Source organism: Trachurus trachurus, assembly GCF_905171665.1.
Source record: "Trachurus trachurus genome assembly, chromosome: 1".
In the NCBI taxonomy this organism is placed as follows: domain Eukaryota; kingdom Metazoa; phylum Chordata; class Actinopteri; order Carangiformes; family Carangidae; genus Trachurus; species Trachurus trachurus.
Window position 1 is genome coordinate 1,966,314 of NC_139891.1, and position 22,700 is coordinate 1,989,013.

The window sequence follows — 22,700 nt, forward strand, 5'->3', positions numbered from 1 at the left end:
ATCCCTCAGTCTCTCTGCTTACACCAGCATCTGACATAACCCATTCTCTTCAGTTATTACATTACAAGTTGTGGATATCCTATATGCATCACATCTGCCTGTCAGAGAGCCAATCAGACCTTGAAGATCAAGTCTATTGTCTAAGTTGTTCAAGAGACATTCAAACTATATAATAAGGATCTATCATGCAGCTTGGTGCTTTATCTTCACCGGGGCTGAGTAAAACATTTATGAGAATGAAACAGGCTGCAGCACACTCATGCATTTACACTGCCCCCATTTTTTTTCAATATGCAAATGCCAAAGCATTTCGCACAGTGATTAAAACATATACTGAGCATCTCTACACCGATCAGGCCTAACATTCTGACAGGTGAAGTGAATAACGGTGAATAACATTTCATCATGGCTCCTGTTAGTGGGTGGGATATTAGCAGCAGGTGAACATTAGAACAGTGCACATTCCAATGGCAAAACATTTCTTGTAGAAATGATGATGGATTTTTTCCCCCAAGTTCAAGTTTTCCTGAAAGAAATGGGGTCATTTCTTTTAACCAATATGTTCAAATGGGAATTTGTCTTTGTTGTTCCTAACACACTGATAGCTGTGTCAGCTAGAGGGAAACCACATATCTGTGCCTTTCCCCAGAAATGCCTCAATTCCAGTTAAATGTGGGACAGGATGATCCGTCTTTTGGATTGTATTTATTCGTGTCAGTGTGTGTAATTATATCTGCAGGAAAGGAATGGGATGTTTATTTGCTATAAAGATCATTTTCAGCTCTTGCTCTGTCGCCTCATCATTGCTACACACACCCCAAAAAAATATGAATGAGGTCACAGGTACCAGACTTGACACCTCATTCCAGTTCGAGGCACTTGCCACATGTTAAACCGAAAAGCTCACGTTCTGGCTCTCTGGCACCGTGCCCAGCCGCTGTGTCGGCCAAACCAGGTCTGCAGAGATGGATGGACAAGACTGCAGAGCAAAGGAAGGCTGAATCCGAGCAGATGGGTGGAAGGAGAGGACGATGACAGCGCATGCAAAGCAGATGTCGAGGGGGGGGGGGGGGGGGGGGGGAGCTGAAGTGTGAAAATAAACAAACAGGGAAAAAAAAAAAAAAACTAACGCGATGCAGCTGGCACGTCGCTCTCAAGCACACACACACACACACACACACACAGCTAGTCCATGCATATTGAACATGTTGACAAAGACACACAAGGCTACCTGAGGCCTCTTTCCTTGGGCTGTCTGTAAAGCCGTACATCCATACTGCAGAAGAAGAGAAGGAAGAGGAGAAGCAGACAGATTATTCAGTTTGACAGCATGCAGAAGCAAAAGTATGGTAGAGCAAAACCTTAAGACATTTAGCACTCGGCCCAAAGGAGGGGGCCTTCACTCCTCTGTTAACGCTACACAAAGTCATGGCCTGTGTCTTAAGATCACTGTTTTGTCGATGCTGAGTGTGAGAAAATGTTTTGGTCTCACCTCCCTGCTGTTCATCTGTCCATATATATCTCAACCTCACAGAATGTCTGACACTTTTCTGACTGTACTTCTAAAGACTAAAGCCTGCCCACCCCCCTATCTTGACAAAGACAAAAAAAAAAAAAAAAACATCTAAGCCCCCAACCAGGAAATTAAACCCCATGCATTAGACAAGAGAAGAACAGAGGAGCTGGTTGGGTCGTGAGTGAACGCAGAAGCCGCCTTCCTTGCTACATTTCAAAGAAGCCACAATTTGAAGCTTGATTTAAGATCTATCAGATCAAAATAAGATTTTAGTGTCTGGCTGTCATTTTTCCTGGGAGTGAGCCAGCACTCAGCCTACAGCACTGCTGCAGAAGCAGGCCATAATATGAAGTAGCTGGAACCAGGAGCTGTAAACATGAGCAGGGCAGGGCAGGCTACTGGGACTAAGCAGTAATGTCCTCTAACAAGGCTGGAGCTGTGACAAACACAAGAAATCTATATGATTATTTTTGCCTGTATTTGACTTTGACTCTTTGCCTTTCTTTTTATTAAATCAATTTGAGCATCAGCTTTGTTTCATATATGGAATCAGTTCAAATGTCTCAGCATTTTAATGGCAGAAGATCATTAGCTGACAATAAGCTGCTGAAGAAGCAAACACGATTCATCTAGGGCTGCAACTAACGACTATTTTCATTATTGATTAATCTGTTGATTATCTAAATGATTAACCAATTAGTTGTTTGGTCAATAAAATGTTAAAAAATGTTGAAAAATATCAGTCAGTGTTTCTTAAAATACAAGACGACGTCCTCAAATGTCTTGTTTTGTCCACAAACCAAAGAGAGACTCTGTTTATTGTCATAAAGGAGCAAAGAAACCAGAAATATTCACATTGAAGAAGCTGAAATCAGAGAATTTGGACTTTCTTTTCTTAAAAAAACTACTCAAACTGATTATTCGATAATCAAAATAGTTGACCATTAATTTAATAATCAATTATTAATTGTTGCAGCTCTAACCTCATCTCACAAAATGTATTCAGGAGCCTAATATAGCTGCATAAAATAGAATTATACTAAATGTAATGCTCTGTTGGACATAAATGACCTGTTAGCCTATTGCTAAAGATTCACAGCCATGCTAATGGTTCTGTGAGGCTGTGCTAAGACACATAAGTTATGTAAACTAAATGCTAATAAGTCAGCATGCAGACACTCATAATAGCAATACTAACATGTTGATGTTGATCTGCCATCTCAGTTTTCCTTGGGGATGCTAACATGAGCTAATTAGCTGAGAGTACTGGTCATAAACCAAGGTCAAGCTGTGACCTGCTGGTGGCACTAGAGGGAACGTCTCTCTGTGCTCCATGGATGTCTGAGCTAGTGTGTGTTGTGGTGATATTAGCTACAGCAGATTAGTGAGAACTTTGCTCTGCTGTTGGTGCTAAAGGAAAAGTCTGAGGATCATGGATGTGTGAACAACAGGTGTATTTTGTTCAGCACTGCTGCCATGTAGAGTGATGCCACTTGCTAACAGGGTTATAACATAATAGGTCTCAATACCCTGCTCTGTTTCCGCATTAAAATATAATATGTAAATTGTATGAAAAGGTTCAAAAAGGCCAATACAAGTCTCATCCCATTGAGACATCCTTTACTGTAGTTTGACTGTCTTTTTTTGTCTTTAATTTAGCATTCCTATTGCTTTTGTTTGAGTTAGCTATTTAGAAACAATAGTCACTGTCAAAAACATCTGCAGCCCCCGCTACAGCCCAGTTTCATACACAACTGTGATGTATTTGTTGAGTCAAAGTTATTGTCCACAAATCATTGCCAAATGCTCTACATTGTTAATGTAGCTGTATCTGAAATCAGTTAAGTTTTGAAAAAAAGTTCTTATCATCCTATGTTTTGTTTGAGGTTTATGGTTTCCTCTACATATTTCTCATTTCAACTCTCTAGTGTGCATGAAAACATTCAAATCCCATTTTCTTTTGAGGAGCCCAGGTTTTTGTACTTCATGTTCCGTACTGGATCCTGGTGAGTGCTGCCCCTGCTGAGAGGCCAACAGCTCCTCTCCTTTGCCTCACATGAGATAATAAAAGCCAAATCCCCCCCCCCCTCGCTATTCATCAGAGCCTCTGGAGCTTTTGCTGGATTGATGTTGGCCCCAGAGGGAGCGATACTGGCTGGTTCCAGGTCAGCCAGGGTCAAATCCCGCTCTCTAACACCCTACCGTGATTACTACCCGGCCCTCTGCTCTCAGTTTAGTTTAGTGCTCCACATCTGATTGATATTAGCTCTCCTCCCCGCTATTCTCTACGTTAACTCACCACCCCACCCCCCTCCGTACAAACACAAGCATAGATGCTTAATTCCTTTCAGGTTTGGGTGATGACGCAGCAGTGTTTTCTCAGGACCTCTACTGCTGTGGCTATAATCTTCCTTGAATTCTGACCCCAGACGTCTACATTACCCTGCAATTAAGGGCCAAGAAAAATGGCTTCTATGATGTCCTGGTTTCTAGGTTTGGAATGAAGTGGCTTATTAGCCATCTATCTCAGTTGTACTATTTACTTAGTAAAACAAACCACTTTTCAGCAACAAGGTTAAAGGGATATTTCAACATTTTTTGGCAAATTTGCCTATTGCACTGACAATTAAAAGTAATGAACCTAAGACTATAGGGATTATGGCAATAGAAAAATGAACTTAAAGGGATAGTTCACCCAAAATTCTAATTTCACTCATTATCTACTCACCCTCATGTCAACTAAGAGCTGAGAGAATTTTCAGAGTCCTCCGTGCCTTCTCTGAGTTACGGGGGGGAGGTCCGTGCAGCAGTATTTGGTTGTTAATGGATACCAACTTTCTTCGTCCATAAAGACACACCAAAAACCATCCAAATACCTCCATACTGCTCGTCTGTAATGTAACTCTCTTGAAGCCCCGACATGAGAAAATGCTCCGAAAAAAATTAAATAAGTCTATATTTTAAGCAGTGTCTCAGTTCACTGCTCTTCCTGGTGGAACAATTTCTCATGTCGGGGCTTCAATACAAGAGGGACATTACAGACGAGCAGTATGGAGGTATTTGGATGTTTTTTGGTGTGTCTTTTTGGACGAAGAAAGTTGGTATCCATTGACAACCATAATATGGACAAATACTGCTCCGCAGACCCCCCCGTAACTCAGAGAAGCCACGGAGGACTCTGAAAATTCTCACAGCTCTTAGTCGACATGAGGGTGAGTAGATAATGAGTGAAATTTGAATTATGGGTGAACTATCTCTTTAATAGTAGGAACAATATTTACATATGGATTGAGATAAAATACATTTGCTGACATCTGTTTATTGTCAGCTGATAAGCAACAAGCGGTTGCAATAGCAAACCAAACAAATCTATGAAATCCATATGAAGGTTATTTATATCATGTGTTTATGGTTATAGAAATATACCTGTTCAATATACTGTACTGTTTGTTTAACTTCCAAATGTCTCTGTCATTTCTGCTTATTCTCATTATTGAATCTGAATTCCAGAATGAGTGCTACAGGGATGTTTACCACGTCCACAATCTCAGCTAAATGTGTTGGCATGCTAATATGAATTACAAACTCGCATGAAACACATTGATGGAAATAAATTCTGCTTCCTATGTTTACTCTTACTCTGCCCACTATGTGTTGCTATATGTGCTGTTGCTCTTAACAGAGGTTGATTGTTCTGTGTGTGTTTTATGTGTATTTATGGGTATTGGATGTCTTTATGTGTTTTGGACCTCCTGGCTGCAAATCAATTTCCCAACAGGGACAGGAAAGATAACTTTGAACTTTGAACTTTGAATGTTTTTAAATGAAACTCAAAGTCTTGGAAGAGCTGACATAGTGTATGATAAATAAGATATTTTAGCCTGGATCATTATACACCAACTCACTGACTGACCAACGGCATTGTCATCCTTGAAGCTACAGTTCTAACGTAGCAAAAACTTTCAGCGCCTGGCATTTATTCAGCTCAACAAGTGTGAAAATATCCAGACTAAGAAGGAATTGACATCATCGGAGGCGGTGTGAGAGATGAAGAAAATGAAAAGCAGGGCTGAAAGAGAAGGATGGGTGAAGACAGGGAATCAAAAGAGTGTTAGAAAAAAGACGCAGGTGTCTGACACACTCTCTCACTCACATACACACACACACAAAGCAGTTTCAATGATAAACCCTCTTCACTGACACCAAGACAAAGGTGACCAATAACACATTACAGCTAACCAGTATTGATGCAGCACTTGTGAAAAAGCACAGCAAGCGCACGCTGACACCAACACTAACAATGTCAAAAGCACATGGCCACAGCTAACCGGTATTGATGCAGCGGTTAGAGAGAGTGGAGGAGGAGAGAGCAGAGACGCACGTGACAATTTATCTCTGGATGTGTCACAAATGTTTTGCGGTGACAAATGACATTGGTGTGTGTGAACAGCTCGGTGATGAGGCCCTCTGTGGCACGATGCTGACAAAATGTAGCTGTCGGCGATGACAAACACCTCCAAGTGCCTGCTGGGAGAGTGACACGGCATGGGTGGGGTCGAGTCATCGGACACTCTCCCTCCTCCCTGATCCCTCTCTCTCTGTCTCTGCTTCACTCTGAGTCACCTCGCAGCAGCTCTTGCTTTGGACGACACTATAGGGAATCAATCTTGCTGCTCATACAGAGTGTGACAGGACTGACGTCAAAACCCGGAAGTTTAGCATCGGGCTGGTTCCCGGAAAAGAAAGTGAAGAGTTTTATTCAGCGAGATAATCTTCACATATGAACACCTTTTAGAGCGTATTTGAAGCTTAAATGCAATGGTAACACTTTATTTGATGCCTATCTCTATAACGCATTATAACCATACTTATAATGAGTTATAATGCAGTTATAGCACTGTATAACTTTAGTTATAAACACTCATAAATGATCATAGTGCTTTATAACAATAATTATAACACACTATAAATCATTTTATCATGACTTATAAGGTCAGGTATTATAATATGATATAATTGTTAGTAATTCACTGACAATGCCCACGTTGATAATGCATTATAAATATAGTTATAATGTGTTATAACTGTCTTATAAACGTGTATAACTATCACTCATAAATTATTATAATGCTTTATAACAATAAGCATAACACATCATAGAGCATTTTATAATGGCTTATAAGGTCAAGTATTATAATAGAGTTATAATGCTCTAATGTGTTATGCTTATTGTTATAAACCCTTATGATACTTTATGAGTGTTTATAATGATAGTTATACACGTTCACAAGCCAATTATAACACATTATAACTATATTTATAATGCAATATCAATGTGGCCTTTGTCAGAGAGTTACTAACAATAATAACATATTATAATACCTGACCTTATAAGTCATGATAAAATGCTTTATAGTGTGTTATGATTATTGTTATAAAGCATTATGATAATTTATGAGTATTTATAACTATAGTTATACAGTGCTATAACTGCATTATAACTCATTATAAGTATGGTTATAATGCGCTATAGAGATAGGCATCAAATAAAGTGTTACCCATCCATAAGAACACTCTCTCCTGTTCAGGGGTGATGATGTTTAATGTCCCTGACAGGGTTTGTAGTTGTATTGAGCAACTTGTTAGCAACCGCCACCACATGTAAACGCTTCAAAATTCACAAGTAGGGTATTTACTGATGTTTTTTATGTTGTAGAACAAAACCTGAAACTCGCTTTTGTTAACCACAGACCTAATTTGAGGTAAATCCCATTCAAAAAACGTATTGACTTTTAGACAAGGGAACCGGAATTGCTAAAAGCACTAATGGAGTTCCGGGTTTACTGGCTGACTGTATTGTAAGATTGTTATCTCATATGGTGATAAAGCTGGAGCAGGCCATTTTTCAGCCAGAATGAATATTCAGTTTAATGTGTGGCCAAATGTGCTGCGATAAAATTCAACTGACATTATAATTGCACCAATTAAGTTCTCAGTGTGATGGTAGATGTGTAAGAGTTGACAGAGACAGTTTTATTCTGGTGGGTTGTTCTGTGAAGGTAGGTCTAAGTGCCATAAAAATGTGTCTATTGACAGGAAAGCCCCTGATGGTAAAATCCTAATTAGCACTAACAGCTTAACAGATCTACACACACACACACACACACACACACACACAAAGCTCCTGTCCACTTGTTAAAAAAAACACTATAAAGACACAGCCCTCCCCTCTCCGTCGCTGTGCCACGTAAACAAACTGGTGCCTGTCTGACAGTCTCAACCCCTGTGGCCTGTGCTGCCCAAACACCACCCACCCTCCCTCCCTCCCTCCCTCCTCCCTCCCTCCTCCCCTCTGGATCTGGCCCTCACACGGAGGAATATGACTTCCATCTGCACTTCGCAGAGCAGAGGAGTAGTACAGAGTTGTGACCCCTGAAACTCCCTGGACCTGACCCTGCCTTAAAAAAAACATGTCTGACATCTTTGTCCCCTGCTAACATGAAGTGAGATGAATCAGTGTTTTCTGTCAGGGGGGCACCACTAAAGACTGTATATACAGATGGAGGACAAGTCTCCACTTCCTCCCTCTGAATAAAAATGAAAGCAAAATATCACTGATGCAGCTGCTGCCATCTTCCACTGGTGATGTTGATTAGAGTAAGAACCCACACAGTATTGAAGTCGCACCCGCAGTCAATCAAAGCTGTCAATCATGACATTACACCAACCAACAATAGCTTGTTCAAGGGATATTTCAACATTTTGGTAAATTTGCCCACTGCCATAATCCCTATAGTTTTAGGAGTAGGTGCATTACCTTCATTACCATTAATTGTCGGTGCAAGCTGTTTTTAGATCGGCGGAGCAGAGACGTGAGCTCTGCATGGCGCACGGTATTTCCAGGCTTTCCCTCATCAAACTCATCAAATACACAATCCAACAAAAAACGTTCTCATGGACAAGTTGTGACCTGCACATTCACCACGCTATGAGATAATAACGGAACGTTACGAGATGGAGTTGTTTTCGAGGTAAATACGTAACCGGAACTACATTCCAGACACGGCTGCTGGGCAGGGTGACTTCAAAAGCGAAAGTAGTTCTGAGTATTTGCTTCATGTGTCGTAATGTTACATAATTATACATTATTATCTCATAGCGTGGTGAATGTTCAGGTCACAACTTGTCCACCAGAGCGTTTTGGAGTTGTTGGATTGTGTATTTGATGAGTTTGATGAGGGAAAAGTGGAAATACAATTAAAGGTAACGAACCTACTGCTATGACTATAGGGATTATGGCAATAGGCGAATTTGCCAAAATGTTGATATATCCCTTTACTAACACTGGGTTTTTAAAATGCCGCCTATTTTGGGGCTAACAACAATGACAAAATCATTACTGAAGGGAAAAATAAATCGAACATTTATTTTGACATTTTGGCTTCACTTATGCAGAGCTGCAGCACCAGGGTTGTCAGATCACTATGCACTGCATCTAGACAGCAATGTGACAATACATCACATCTCATTTTAAGACTAAATCCACAATAACTCATTTTAGTTCTTCTTTTTGCTGGAGTACTCAGCACAGCTTTGCACCAGGTGTGAGACAGGCCCAATTGTCTAAAAAATACATAAATAAATAAATGCACAACAAGACACTGGGCATTTACTGGAGATGAGACAAGTAACAAGGATTCCTTGGAAGAATGCGAGCCAGAAATGATGCTGGCCCCCCCCACGACATCACGATATATTCATCTGTTACTTATTTGTCCGTGGCTCTAGCATGGACTTGATGTTACACAATAGTGAGTCAGGAAATAGTCAGTTTACATGTGAAGTTCAAAACTTCTTCTTCTTGAGAACGGAGCTCTGACGGAGTGGAAGTGTTGCTTTTCATATTTCCAGCTGCTGCAACAATTTGTTTGGAACTGAGAGTGAACCGTTAAAATAAAGAAACAGCACTCTCAAAGCAACAGTGGAACAGCTTTGGAAGCTGAGTCACTTTGCCTGTAAGGGTTACAGAAGGAGATTGATACCAGCCTCACACGTTGTGCACAAAGCTGAAGATGGGGACGAGAGGAAAACAGCGAGCCTGACACAAACACCTCTGAAGTTGTACATGTTGGACCTCCGACTACAACTAAGGCTGACTGATGCAGTTAGTGAACACAAGTTTTGGTTTATGTGTCTTTACACACACAAGGTCCCAAACTTGACCTACAGTACATGATTGAAAACGCTGAACTATCCCATCAGACTTCAAAATAGACTGCAATGCCAATTTTGGAGAACAAGTACTGGAGAGTTTAAACAACAGTGGACAGTGAAAGGAAAAACAAGACTAAACTCTACACCAACAGCTATGATTATATGGTAGAAAATGTGCAGGAGCAACCGCAATGAGTGGATACTGTGTTTTGTCAGAGGAGTGGGTAGTGAAAGAGTTGTAATGGTCACTAAAGGTTCTGAAGGGGCTGAAGGTTTACGCGTCACAGTGATTTCTACTGAACACAAAGAAAACACCTTTGCTTTTCATAAAGCATAGCTACGAGATGTGATGTTCTCTTGTGCAGCAGTTGTTTACAGTGATGCGGAGGTAAGAGCTGAGGTCACAGGGTCAGTGGAGTGGCATCTAACTGGACAACAGGCCAAAGATGGAGGTGGAGGTGAAGCCACCTGCTCTAAAGTTTAATAAGGCGTTACAATAAGAGCATGTGGAGAAAAAACTAATAATGGAACGATATGAGACGGAGTTGTTTTCGAGGTAAATGCATGTTCCCGTCGGGGGCAGTCGTTTTTTGGCAAGGAGTCTCTTTTCGGCACAACACCGGCTTTGCATGTACCTCGAAAAACAACGCTGTCTCGTAACGTTCCATTATTATTTCACAGCGTGGTGAATGTTCAGCTCAACTTGTCCACCAGAGCGTTTTGGAGTTGTTGGATTGTGTATTTGATGAGTTTTGAGGGAAAGCCTGAAAATACCATGAGCCTCCGTAGCGTTAGCTGAGCAGCTCGCGTCTCTGCCTCGCCGATCTAAAAACAGCTTGCACCGACAATTAAAGGTAACGAACCTACTGCTATGACTATAGGGATTATGGCAATGGGATTTGCCAAAATGTTGAGATATCCCTTTAATAACACTGGGTTTTTAAAATGCCGCTTATTTTGGGGCTTTCTCTTGGTGTCACCCAGTCAGCATAGAGTCAACCTGAAGCCCCACCTGGGAGTTTTTCGGGGTCATACCAACTCCATGGCAGGGTCTCATTTACCCCCCGCCCCCTAAAAAAAAAAAAAAACACAGCTAAAATAACTAGTGCTATTGCACTGCTGTACCCCTACATACACATCCTTTAAGCTACTTAAATATAAGACAAAGAAGTCTTTTAGCCCAGCAGGGAATCATATTCTCCATTAACCACAAGCTATACGTTCCACATTTCCTTCTCTTTCAATAATTTAAAAGAGGTATGGCTGATATTTCCTGACACCTCAGTCTACCTAACCCTAAACAAACAGGGTTCCAATATGCATACATTACTGACTCACATGAACCTGGCCTTTGTTAAGCTGCTATACTGCAGCTAATACCCTCTAAGAGCCATACATTTGCTAAGATGGATAATGAGGCTAAAAATCTGTGACAGTGAGGAATGGCTGAACAGCCCTACAGTCAAATAAACTGGTTGTTGGTCTGTGAATTCATATAGTGGATGAAGTGGAACTAGTCCAGGAGCTGTCTACATTGGATGTTCTCTACTCTTTATTATACTGACTTGTAAAAGTGTGGCACACAGCTGATGTATTACAGCTATTTACCAGAAATATACCACACAGATCAGTATAATAGCCTGATATAACATCCAGAGTGTGTTTGTTAGAAGAAAAGAAGTCTGTCTTCTTTACCAAACTATCCCAAAACCTACATCTGGAACCTCAGTTAAGACTCAGAGGCTATGGACTCTGCCACAACAGGGAATAAGTCTATCTGTCTACAGTCTGTTTGCTACCAACTTTATTTTGACATCACAAAAAATGATCAGTGCGGTTTTGAGACCCCACCCTGGACTGCAAAGCTATAAGCTATACGGCCAAAAGCAGAGACAGCTTGGCAGCTCTCTGAACACACCCCGAGATACAGTGTCGGTGTCCCGCAGCAGGACATGTAAACAAACCATGCATTGACATCACACATACAACAGACAACGTCTCGGGGAGGGGGTTTAAAAGTTATACATGATTCAGCATAATGTTCCGCCTTAGGATGTTATAGGGAGCGGATTTATCAACAAGTTGAGAAAGAAAAAAAGGGTGACGTTAGCTAGTAAAAAAAAAAACCAGATGACTTACCCGTCTTGCGCTTGGAGCCATAGTCCCTGAGGGAGAAACAACACAAGAGGGACATGGTTAGTGAGAGCAGACCGACGCAGCTCCGTCAACAAGCATGCAGTCTGGATGCAGCATGTGGCTTTAAATTCTCCTGAATGGCAAAGAAGGGGCCACTCGCTGCGCTCGCACAGAAAGAAACACATGCACGCTAACAAACGCATGTGTTTGTGGGTGAGAGAGAGAGAGACAGAAAGTGAAGGATGGATATAGAGGGGAGGAATGACTGGGGCCAGCTGCCCATACTCCCCGCAACAGACACAAATTAGTCATGTGACTTTAAAGCGGCACCACCATCCTCTTCCTATACTTGTTCTCTCCCTCCCTCCCTCCCTCCCTCCCTCCCCTCCTTCCCTCCCTCTCTTCTCCCTGTCCTCGTAGAAGGCGACCTCTCCCCACATTTGAAGGAAAGAGGATCAATTTAAGTTGCCTTGCTTAATGGATTGTAATGGGATTATGCCACAAGGCTATAAGACAGAGTCGGGGGGTAACATGCAGTTGTGTGTGAGGTTCTCTGTGCTGAGCATGTCTGTCCCTGCCCTTGTCAATAATGACTTTTGGACCCAGGCGGTGTGGCAATTGAGTTAAGAAGAGACAGATGGAGGGAGAGATGAGGTGAAGACATAATGTGCTATTTATAGAAAGGCAGACCTGATGACCTGGTCACCCTTCTCCCTTGCTCCTCACAGTCTTTCTTTTTTTTCTCTTGAAAAGTGCACAATCACTCTGTCCCTTTTCAGGTTTGTCAAGGGCAAATCAAAACTCTCATCTAACCACAAGCTTCGCTGCATCATCCTGCTGCAGCACAGCTGAGAGTGTGTCAGGGGCAGGATAGTGAGACTAACACATGAAGCTGAAGTGAAAAGCAGCTTTTTCTGTTTTAAAATAACAACCATATAGAGTAGAAACATCAACCCCCAGAAAAGAATGAGACAAACAGAGAGCAGAGAGTGTAGTAGCGTAGTGATCGCAACATGACTCAACATTTTCAAGAGGTGTACCAGAGAGCGACTGATGACTGTCAGTGCATTTCAGGGTAAGAGAGGAAATACGAGAAGTGGCCACAGTGCATGGCAGTGGATGTGCATGGTTATTATTGTTTCCCTGAAGCCCCTTTTACACCCATCAAAAAACACACTAACACCCACTAACATCTGGCGTTTGTCGACAGTATGTAGGGTTACAGTCAACACTCACTGCTGGTTAGAACAAGAAGCAGCCACAGGCGCATATCTATCAGCTCCACTGCCGTGTTGTAAACAGACATCTAGTTTCACTCCTTTTCTTAAAACCAGAAACAATGTGACAACAACTTCTGCTGCACAAACATACAGTATATATACATACATACATACATACATACATACATACATACATACATACATACATACATACATACATACATACATACATACATACATACATACATACATACATACATACATACATACATACATACATATATATCCCTCTCAAGGCCTGACAGTGTACTGTAGATCAATACCATATACGTGTCCGAGAACACTATCTCAGGATGTAAAGATAGGTGAACTTCAGTGAGAAAGTGTGAAAAGCAAATATAAGCATATATATAATGTTTATATATTTATTCTGTATTAAAAAAGCATGTATATACAATATGTATATTATGTATGTACTTATGTATATTACAAATAAATGGTCTCAACGTATGAAGTACACACTATTAAGCATTAGTTAAGTATTAACAACTGACCATTTTCCTTTTCTTTTTCTCTCTCTTTTTTAATTTTATTTAATTTTATTTTTATTTTTATTATTTATCATTTTTATGCACATTTGTTTTGGTTTTTCTTGCACCTTATTGAAGTGCAAGGTTACACTATTACTATTATTATTTTGCGATTTAGTTGTTACAGTCAATTTTGTCTCTATTGTCAATTAATGAGTCATGTTTCTTGGTTGTAACTTGTATTCTTGTTAAATAAACATTTGATCACAAAAAAAGTATTAAATACTGAATTCATCATTTATAACACATGAATACTCATTAGTATGTAGTTCATAGTAAAAAATGTTTTACTCATCATTGATAAGTACTAACTGTATTTATAAACTACATACTAACGAGTATTCATGCGTTATAAATGAAGAATTCAGTATTTATTAATGCTTAACTAATGCTTAATAGTGTGTAGGCCTACTTATTATAAAGTGTTACCTATGTTTATCTTGACATAAACTGAGGATGTACTGTGATGATAATGTAGGTGACATGTATGGTAGCATCACTCCTGATACAGGGATAAATATAGAAATGTCTTATATTACTATTCTCTATGGGGTTTACCGCTTTATTGTGCCAATGTTGGTGTAAGAAGTGGTGTAACATTCAAAGTCGACAACCCATCTGCAAGAGGATCCTTGATGTGGACAGATGATCTGATTGGTCCCTGTGAAGCAGCTCATTTCATAAATGAGGGCCCTCTCATCCTGTCAGAGTAAACACACCCAGAAGACCGCAGAGCAAACTGGAAATATTCCTGAAGTGAAGATAGTGCCCTATAGCTCTCACTGCATGAGATCACTACCGACCTGCACTTGCTCTCACTGTGACAGCACTCGGACGTATCTGCATGTACAGTGGCCACAGTGACATTCTAACATAGAGCAGACAGACACATGCATGAGCAGAGGAACACGTCTCATTTGAGCTACAACGGCTCCGTCCTGTCAGTGTGGCTGCGCTTGTCCTATAGCACTCTCTTCCTCCATCCCTCCATCCCTTCATCCATTCCCCTGTGATCTAATGTATCTGTCTCTTTGTGACCGGCCACAGCAAATGAATAAAGCCTTTATACCGACCTCCCCACCAAGGGCACTATGAATATGCTTCATTGTCACCAAAGTGGGGCACGGAGAGCAGGACTTGACCCGCTTTGCCTCATCCCTTCCCATCTCAAGCCATGCTGGACACACAACCTCCAATACATGTGGAATGGATGATATTAAGTGAAGCGTGTGTCTGGATCAGCGGACAAATCAAGTCTCAAAGTTGGAAATTGTTTGCCAAGATGAGCTTGTTAAGGTGTCATTAAAGATGTTCAAGCACAAGGAAATGTCCAGGGAACATATTTACATTTTTACATTTCATCCAAAGAAATGTGAGAAATAAAACATCCAGGTTTGCTCCAAGCTGGACAAAAAATAAATAATTATTTCAGATGTATCATTAGATGAGGTCATTTTATAGCACAATTAGTCCCTCTGCCATTGAACCCAACCTTAACAGGAAGACAATTTAATTATCTCTATTCCTGGTAATTCATTTATTTTCCCATAATAACATAACACTGTGCATTGGACCAGTATAGCCTTCACAGCAGAAAGCACCATTTGCCCCTTTACAACCCTGCTACCCTGTCTGGTTTAATGGCATTAAAAATTGACAGTGGTAAAAAAAAAAAAAAAAAAAAAGCGTTTTTTTAAGCAGGTACAGAATCTGGCATGAATAAGAGTAATCACCTGATGACAATTAATAAAAAAAATATGGGGGAAAAAAAACTACCTTTGCAGCTTTAAATTGCATATTGGATTAACTTCACAGACACTAAATGAGCTCCACAGAATGACAATGTGGTAGGTGTGATAAGTGTCGGACCTACAAATGGCTGGTTGTAACTTATCAGTGAGTTGAGGACAGGGGCCAATGAATGAGTTTTGTTTGGTGGAAAACAACAGCAGCATGAAAAGTACTTTGCTTTAGCCAACTCCCAGGGAGCCTGTTAAGCTATTCATGCTGTGCATGGTTTGAAAGGCAAACACGACCTCAACGCTCTATAAACAAGTCCCAGTCAAGAAAAAGCAGAGGCGTAAGCATTTCTGTGGTCCAACTGTATATGTTTAGACAAATCTCAGCCATCCAGTGAAAGCCTGAACCAAAGCTCTGCTGTGTAATTTGTTCTTGATAAATGATCACATACGGTCACAGATGATGGTGCTGCTGAAGGCCTTGCTTAATCCTCAGAGAGTGGCCGCTGACTGGATCAATAGCATGTGCTTTTGCTGTTGTCATGGAAAGCAGGTCAAAGTAAAGGTTAGCTTGTAGCACATGTGGTTGGTTGTTATAGCATTAAACATTCACAAAGGGCTTAAGATCAACATGCTTACATGATACTAACCCACTAAAACGGCTCAGGAAGTAAATATTAGTCCATACACAGGGCCTGGTAGCCACGCTAGTTCATTACAGTTGTAGCTTATTTGCACAAAAATTGTTTTGAACATAAGTCCCACTACTTCTGTAAAAACAAAGACTTTTTTTATTATATTTCAACATTTTGGCAAATTTGCCTATTGCCATTCTCCCTATAGTTTTAGGAGGTCCATTACCCTTAATTGTTGGTGCAAGCTGTTTTTAGATCAGTGGGGCAGAGACGTGAGCTCTGCACGGTGCACCATATTTTCCAGGCTGTCCCTCATCAAACTCATCAAGTACACAATCCAACAACTCCAAAACGCTCTCTTGGACAAGTTGTGACCTGCACATTCACCACGCTATGAAATAATAATGGAACGTTACTAGACAGAGTTGTTTTCGAGGTAAATATGTAACCGGAACTACATTCCAGACACGGTTGCTCAGCAGAGTGACTTCAAAGCGAAAGTAGTTCCAAGTATTTGCTTCATGTGTTGTAATGAGGGAAACGTAGAAATATCATGAGCCTCTGTTGCGTTAGATAAGCAGCTCACGTCTCTGCCCCACCGATCTAAAAACAGCTTGCACCGACAATTAAAGGTAATGAACCTACTGCTAAAACTATAGGGATTAGGCCAATTTGCTAAAATGTTGAAATATCCCTTTAACAAATAAAATAAAGGCATGTCAGTGGGAGTGCAGCGAGCTATCGGCTTTATGTTTTAGAGGTATGGATTTTGGAAGCATCTGCAAAGCATTAGGGCACAAAGGAGGAGCAGACTGGGGCAAAACACGAGAGAAGGGCAGAAACACCGGGCCCAGACTCCATCCAGTGCCCCAAGTCACCGAGAGTCAAATCAAACTCTTCTCTCAAGGCCTAAACAACCAGCTCTGCTCTGGCTGCCAACTCTCCTCCAATGTGTCACAGAGAAAGGAGTGCCACGGAGATACTGCAGTGGCGGAGAAAAGAGTATTTTATGTTGTTAGGGCAGATTTCCTGAATATAAAGGAATGCGATTCAGTATGTTTTTGCAGTGTTAAATGAAACGTCCACTGTGAAGAACTGAAGGACTTCAGTGGTAAAGTGATTTGCTTACATTAATACCACCATGAGTTTTAGATTTGTTCAACTGCTACGAGCACAACTATTACAAACAAAACCATGTTTAGTTGGAAAAATATGTTGCACAGACCAATGTTGACTGTGCCTCCTGTATAAATCTGCCAGACATGAACAAAAACACAACAGATTGACCACAGAACACACTCACACACACTTTTCATCACACACTGACGTTTGGTCACGGTGTGTTCACTGACCACAGCTCTGTGAAGCAGGAGCACCTCCATGCATGTCTTATCAGTTCCACTGAACCCAGGTCTCGCTATTGATTGTCAAGCTAAAACAGATGTGAGTGAGTGAGTATCCTGAGGCAGCACATGTGGTCCTGGGGTCAGAGAGGCCACGAGCAGTCAAAACAAGTTGAAACCATTCCCTTACTAATGGTAATGTGTACAGGAAACTTAGGAGCATTTTGTAGTGTAACAACATGTATCCCTCATTTTTTTTATTTAATGTTTAGGCTGTCTTTTACAGTAATACATTGGTTCTCAAACTTTTTTACACCAAGGGCCCCTAAACGGACACAAAGTAGACCACGGACATACACAAATACTTGTTCTGAGACTGAATAACGTTACTTTTTTTTTGTCAAAATACGTTCAAATTACTCCAAATGGCATGAATTTTTGGGAAAAAATTCAAGAAATTTCTGGGAAAAAAATGTAATAGGCTATTTCTGGAAAAGAAATGTGGTAAAATTTTGAGAAAAAGTTGGGGACCCCCTTGAACCCTCTCAATGTCCCCTGGGGGTCCCCGGACCACACTTTGAGAACCACTATTTTAATACACCAACATGTTAATGTATTTATATTTTGGATGTGTTTTTTGATATTTATATTGTGTCTTCTGTATTTAATGTTTTAGTTATGATAGAAGCAGCCAGTGTATAGTGTATTTTTTAAAAAGCGGTGAAATGAAGGCGTCATTTTCGACTTTTGGATTTGTTCCTCACCAAGTTTGCCTGATTTTTCTTTTATTACAAAAAAACACCCTGTGTGAGTTGGGATTGTGGGTTCTGGGTGCCGGACTGAAAAATATAATCTGACCTAGTATTTACTGAAAAATGTAATATTTAAAAGCCTGTCATCAGACTAGAAAATAACTTCCTGCAGGCCAGTGAGCTTTTGTGAACATTTTTTGGTGCTTAAACACTTTTACTCCTGTTTGTCTCATATTGCCATCAGATAAACCTTGACAAAGTTATTTATAATAAACTTTCAGAAGCTTAAAATTGTGAAGTCAATTTAAAACCAGTGGATTCACTACTTTACAAAGAATATGAGTGGGTCAGCAAATTAAGCAGCCTATACTGATCGGTTTGTTTACAAGTATTAGCATAGTGGCTTCAAGTTAATGACTCTAATGGCTCACCTGCAGGACCAACAAATACACTCAGAGATTATCACCTTAGTCTCTCTCTCTCTACCTCATAGCATCATCACCATACCACTTGAGTTGCCACCCACAGCCCTACACATACAGTAATCTCAACCCCTCAGGAGCCTCAAATCACCCTACGTTGTCCCCTGTGCTTTAGCCTCATGACCATTAAAAGGCTAAAGCCCAGTGTGGCTTTTAACACTGCAGAGGCTCAAGGAAGCAATTAACCCCACTACTTCCAGACACACACTTAAGTATTATTGTAAACTTCTATCAGTTTTCTCTTTCTCCACAGCAACAACCATATTTTTCTCTCAGCTACATGTGGATCCATAAATCCTCATCTAATCCTAGTTCCTAGTTTGTTGTTATAGTTTTATTATTCAGTATATGAGACTAGGCTATATAAATGAGGTGCAGAGAGAGATTTTAATCTCAGTAAGACTTTTAAACTGGATAAAATTAAAGATATATAAATAAAACCACCAGGGCTGCAACTATCTTCTTAACCTCATAGTTGTTATGAGCATCAGAAGATAAGAACAATGCCCAACACATCCTCATACTGTAGAGCTCAACGGTCCAAAACCAAAATCAGAATCACGTAGCACAACATGAAATTGCAAAGTTTGATAAATAATAATGTTATTACTAGGGCTGCCCCCAAATAGTCGACCAAGCACTGGTCGACCAAAAAATCATTAGCCGACCAAAATTTCATTGGTCGATTGGTCGCAGGAAGAAAAAAAAAACATTTGGAGCCGTGTCTTGTCAAAATTAAGCCAACATCAATGACTGAACTGTATTGAGAGTGAGGAGTCACGTGTCTATGGTCGGCCATGATGGAAGGAGACGCTATCGGTTGCCAGGGGCAACACATCAGAACATCACAGAGACGCGACTAAATTCTAGCTCTTTTCTCCATTTTTTGCGCCAACAGATCAACAAATTACTAGAAAGAATAAGGAGAAAGTAAATCACTGGAGCAGTTTTTAACACAGCAGTGATTTCCGGCATTGTAAAACAGTAAATTACGGAGTAGACGATTTTGTTTTGCCCATAGACTAGTAAGGCTTTTGCCACCGGAATCCTTCCATCATGGCGGAGAAGGGGGGCGGGGCTCTGACATGGATGTATTAGGGCTCTGAGCTGTGACGACAACTCCTCACTCTCAATAGGAAAGGTTATGGGGCTTTTATTTTGAAGGGCCAGATACAGGAAGTCGTGACATGACACTTTTTTTTTTTTTTTTTTTTTACACGGCACGGCAGTCTCTCTCGTATCACCGCTGTCACCATTAGCGGGTGCTGTCTGAGCCCCGGTCCCGTCCCACAGCGCTCACCGGCGGTCAGTCTCAGTGTCACAGAGCAGAGACATGATAGTCCCCGCTGCAGTCAGAGACCCGCACCCATATGTCTATGCCCGCACCGCTCCACGCCGCGGACCCCCACCCCCGCACCCCCGTCACACAGCCTGAACTCAGTAACTTTTTACCGTCTTCATCTACTGTGTTTATTGGTGATAAACGGGCATTCTGCCGGTAATAACGGTGAAACCCGACCGGCTTGTTGTTGAATCTCGGACCCAACACGGCCGGAGTCACGAGCATTAATTAATTAATTCTCAACCTGACCGCGGACAAAAAAAATAAATAAATAAAAAAAAAAAATATTTTATTTTTTTTCCCCTCAAGGTGGGGGGTCGATTAGTCGACTAATCGCCATAAGTGACGACTACTGGTCGACCAACAAAATCTTTGGTCGGGGGCAGCCCTAGTTAGTTATTACAGATCCTGAATGAACCTCCCGGCCAGCTCCAGCCAGCTCTCTCATCTCTGAGAATACTGACAAGTGCTCATGGTGTCAACAACAGAAACATATATTTTCTGTTTTTTTTCTATATTAGTGTTGTTAGTCACTATTATTCTTATTACTTTTTTCATGTTTTCTGATATCTTGTGCTTTTGTGCATGAAATTGTAGTATTAATATTATTATAAGACAGAGGCTTCAAATAAGCCCACTGTGGTTTTTTTGCCTCCCTGCACTGTTTCATATTACCTATCGTGTTTTATGTGTATTCTTTTAAATTGTGCAAAATAAAGAACTGAACTGAAAAACAATACAAGTGAAGAGAGAGGCCTCCTGTCGTCACCGGTGACATGCCCCAGCCCCCCACCCTCACTGAACACATTATCACCCACTTATGTCTAATTAGCCCAAAACTCCCCAATCTGTCTCCACGCCGTCACCAAGGATAACCCTGCTGCTTAAGCAATTCCCCATTGGGTAGCCCCAAAACTGACCAATCACACGAGTTCACGACTTATCCCAGGAACAATCTGATAATCTTTCAGCATCTCTCTCTCTCTCCCAGGCACGAGCCAAGGTCGATCCCTGTTGTTATTCATGGCGAGGGCTGTGAGGGGGCATGATGAATGATGATAACATCACCCATGTCTACCTCTACGGTAGCCTATAGAGGACAGTGACCAATATTTTCATCATGCCGTATGTGCATATTAACAGAGGAATTTGTCAACGTTACGGTCTGCAGAGGACAGATACCATTTAGGCTGATTAATATGACCGCTAGACAGATAAAACAAGTCATGCCTCCACATGCAAATTGACTGAATAAAAATGCAAGCATGAGAAAGAAAACAGTAATGCCTCACAAAAAAGGGAAAAGGGGTAGGGTGAGGAGGTGGCATGATGGGGGGGTTGTGTATGAAGACTTGGAGGGGTGAGAAATTCCATTGAGTGAAAATACATCTCACACAGGCAGAGGGAGGGGCCAAACTGGACATAAACACAGAACGAGAGACTAAAAATAGTCAGAGAAATGCGCGAGTGTGAGTCCAGACACTGGATCCATTTACAACAAGGTTGGACCAGTGGCTGAACTGGATACTGCAAGGCAGCGGTGCACAGAACTCCATTAGTGTTTGTTTGTATTGTGAAGTATGCCACCATGTGGAGACATAATGGAGAGTGGAATGAGATCATGTGGTCGGGTGGAAAGCTGCGTTTCTGATGCAGATGCAGCAGTGGGTTCAACTTTATAGAATAAAGATTCTCATTTCTCTACTGTGTCTGAGCGATGCTCCTATTGGTGTATGAGTCAAATATTAGAGGTGGCTGACTGAGAATCACGCCCGCAGCTTTTGTTGTGTTTCAGCAGTGACTCCATGTCCTGAACATTAAGTATTCATTATTATGATGTTTGCATAAGGTGAAATATATCACAATTTACTTTTATTTTCTCATGTCTGTGTGAGAGTGTGGGTATCTCTGGGTTTGCCTTATTGTAAAATGTGTTGTATTATTTATTATTCTTTGTGCCTGGGCCCCTCTAAAGAGCTCTTCCCATTCACATATTGTAAATGCAAAATTTTATGTTTTTACACTTGGTTCTTTTAATAGATATGTGAATAAATAAATAAATTAAACATGTTAAACTTCATATATTAAATATTATCCTGATATAATTCATGATTTTAAGTGTTTGTCTTTTTTTTAGCTCAGTGAGCTTTAGTTGACTCACAATAAAAGAGATTGCTGTATTAGGATAATAAAATATTATTTTATGAGATGCAGGAAAATGACAGTGACACAAAAATTGTGATTTATCATTAACAGACCGACTTTTTGACAGAAAGTGTCTGAGTCACCTGACCAAACTAGTCTTACTTATGGATGCAAAATTCCCCTGTTTGGCTGAGGACCATCAAGAACTCACTCCAGGACCCAGTGGATTCCCCAGACACCACTGTTGGATCCACTCTCTTAAAGGAGCATTATCGCAAATACAGCAGTAATAGCATAAAATAAGATGAAATATGCAAAAGATGGGTCGGGGGGAGCCATAACTAAATTTACAAAGAAAATCGCCAACAGTATAGTGTCCGTGGGGCAAATGCAGCATTTGTCTTTGTTATGATCCAAGCCGGCCCGGCGCTTGCTGAGTTAAAATGCACTCGGAACTCGCAAATCCGACCTCCGAACCGGACAAATATGCAACAGTAAGTAATGTAGCAGTGTTAGGGTGCTCACAGTCACTGAATCGCTGGTAGAACACTTTGTCTCCACGTCCCTGTGTCTTTCTTCAGCTGTC

At 40.9% G+C, this 22,700-nt stretch overlaps 1 protein-coding gene across 4 annotated transcripts in view; it reads right to left on the bottom strand.

Moving 5' to 3' along the window:
* The window catches only part of sh3pxd2aa (SH3 and PX domains 2Aa), a 149,840-nt gene that overhangs the window by 55,991 nt on the left and 71,149 nt on the right, over positions 1-22,700 (bottom strand). For 2 of the 4 annotated variants that reach the window (XM_083978282.1, XM_083978281.1), the window contains exon 6: positions 11,870-11,895. In XM_083978282.1, coding sequence (XP_083834408.1) covers positions 11,870-11,895 — 26 coding nt within the window. Of the gene's footprint in view, positions 1-1,231; positions 1,268-11,869; positions 11,896-22,700 lie in introns of those variants that run through there. The other 2 variants (XM_083978284.1, XM_083978283.1) reach the window with 1 other exon arrangement.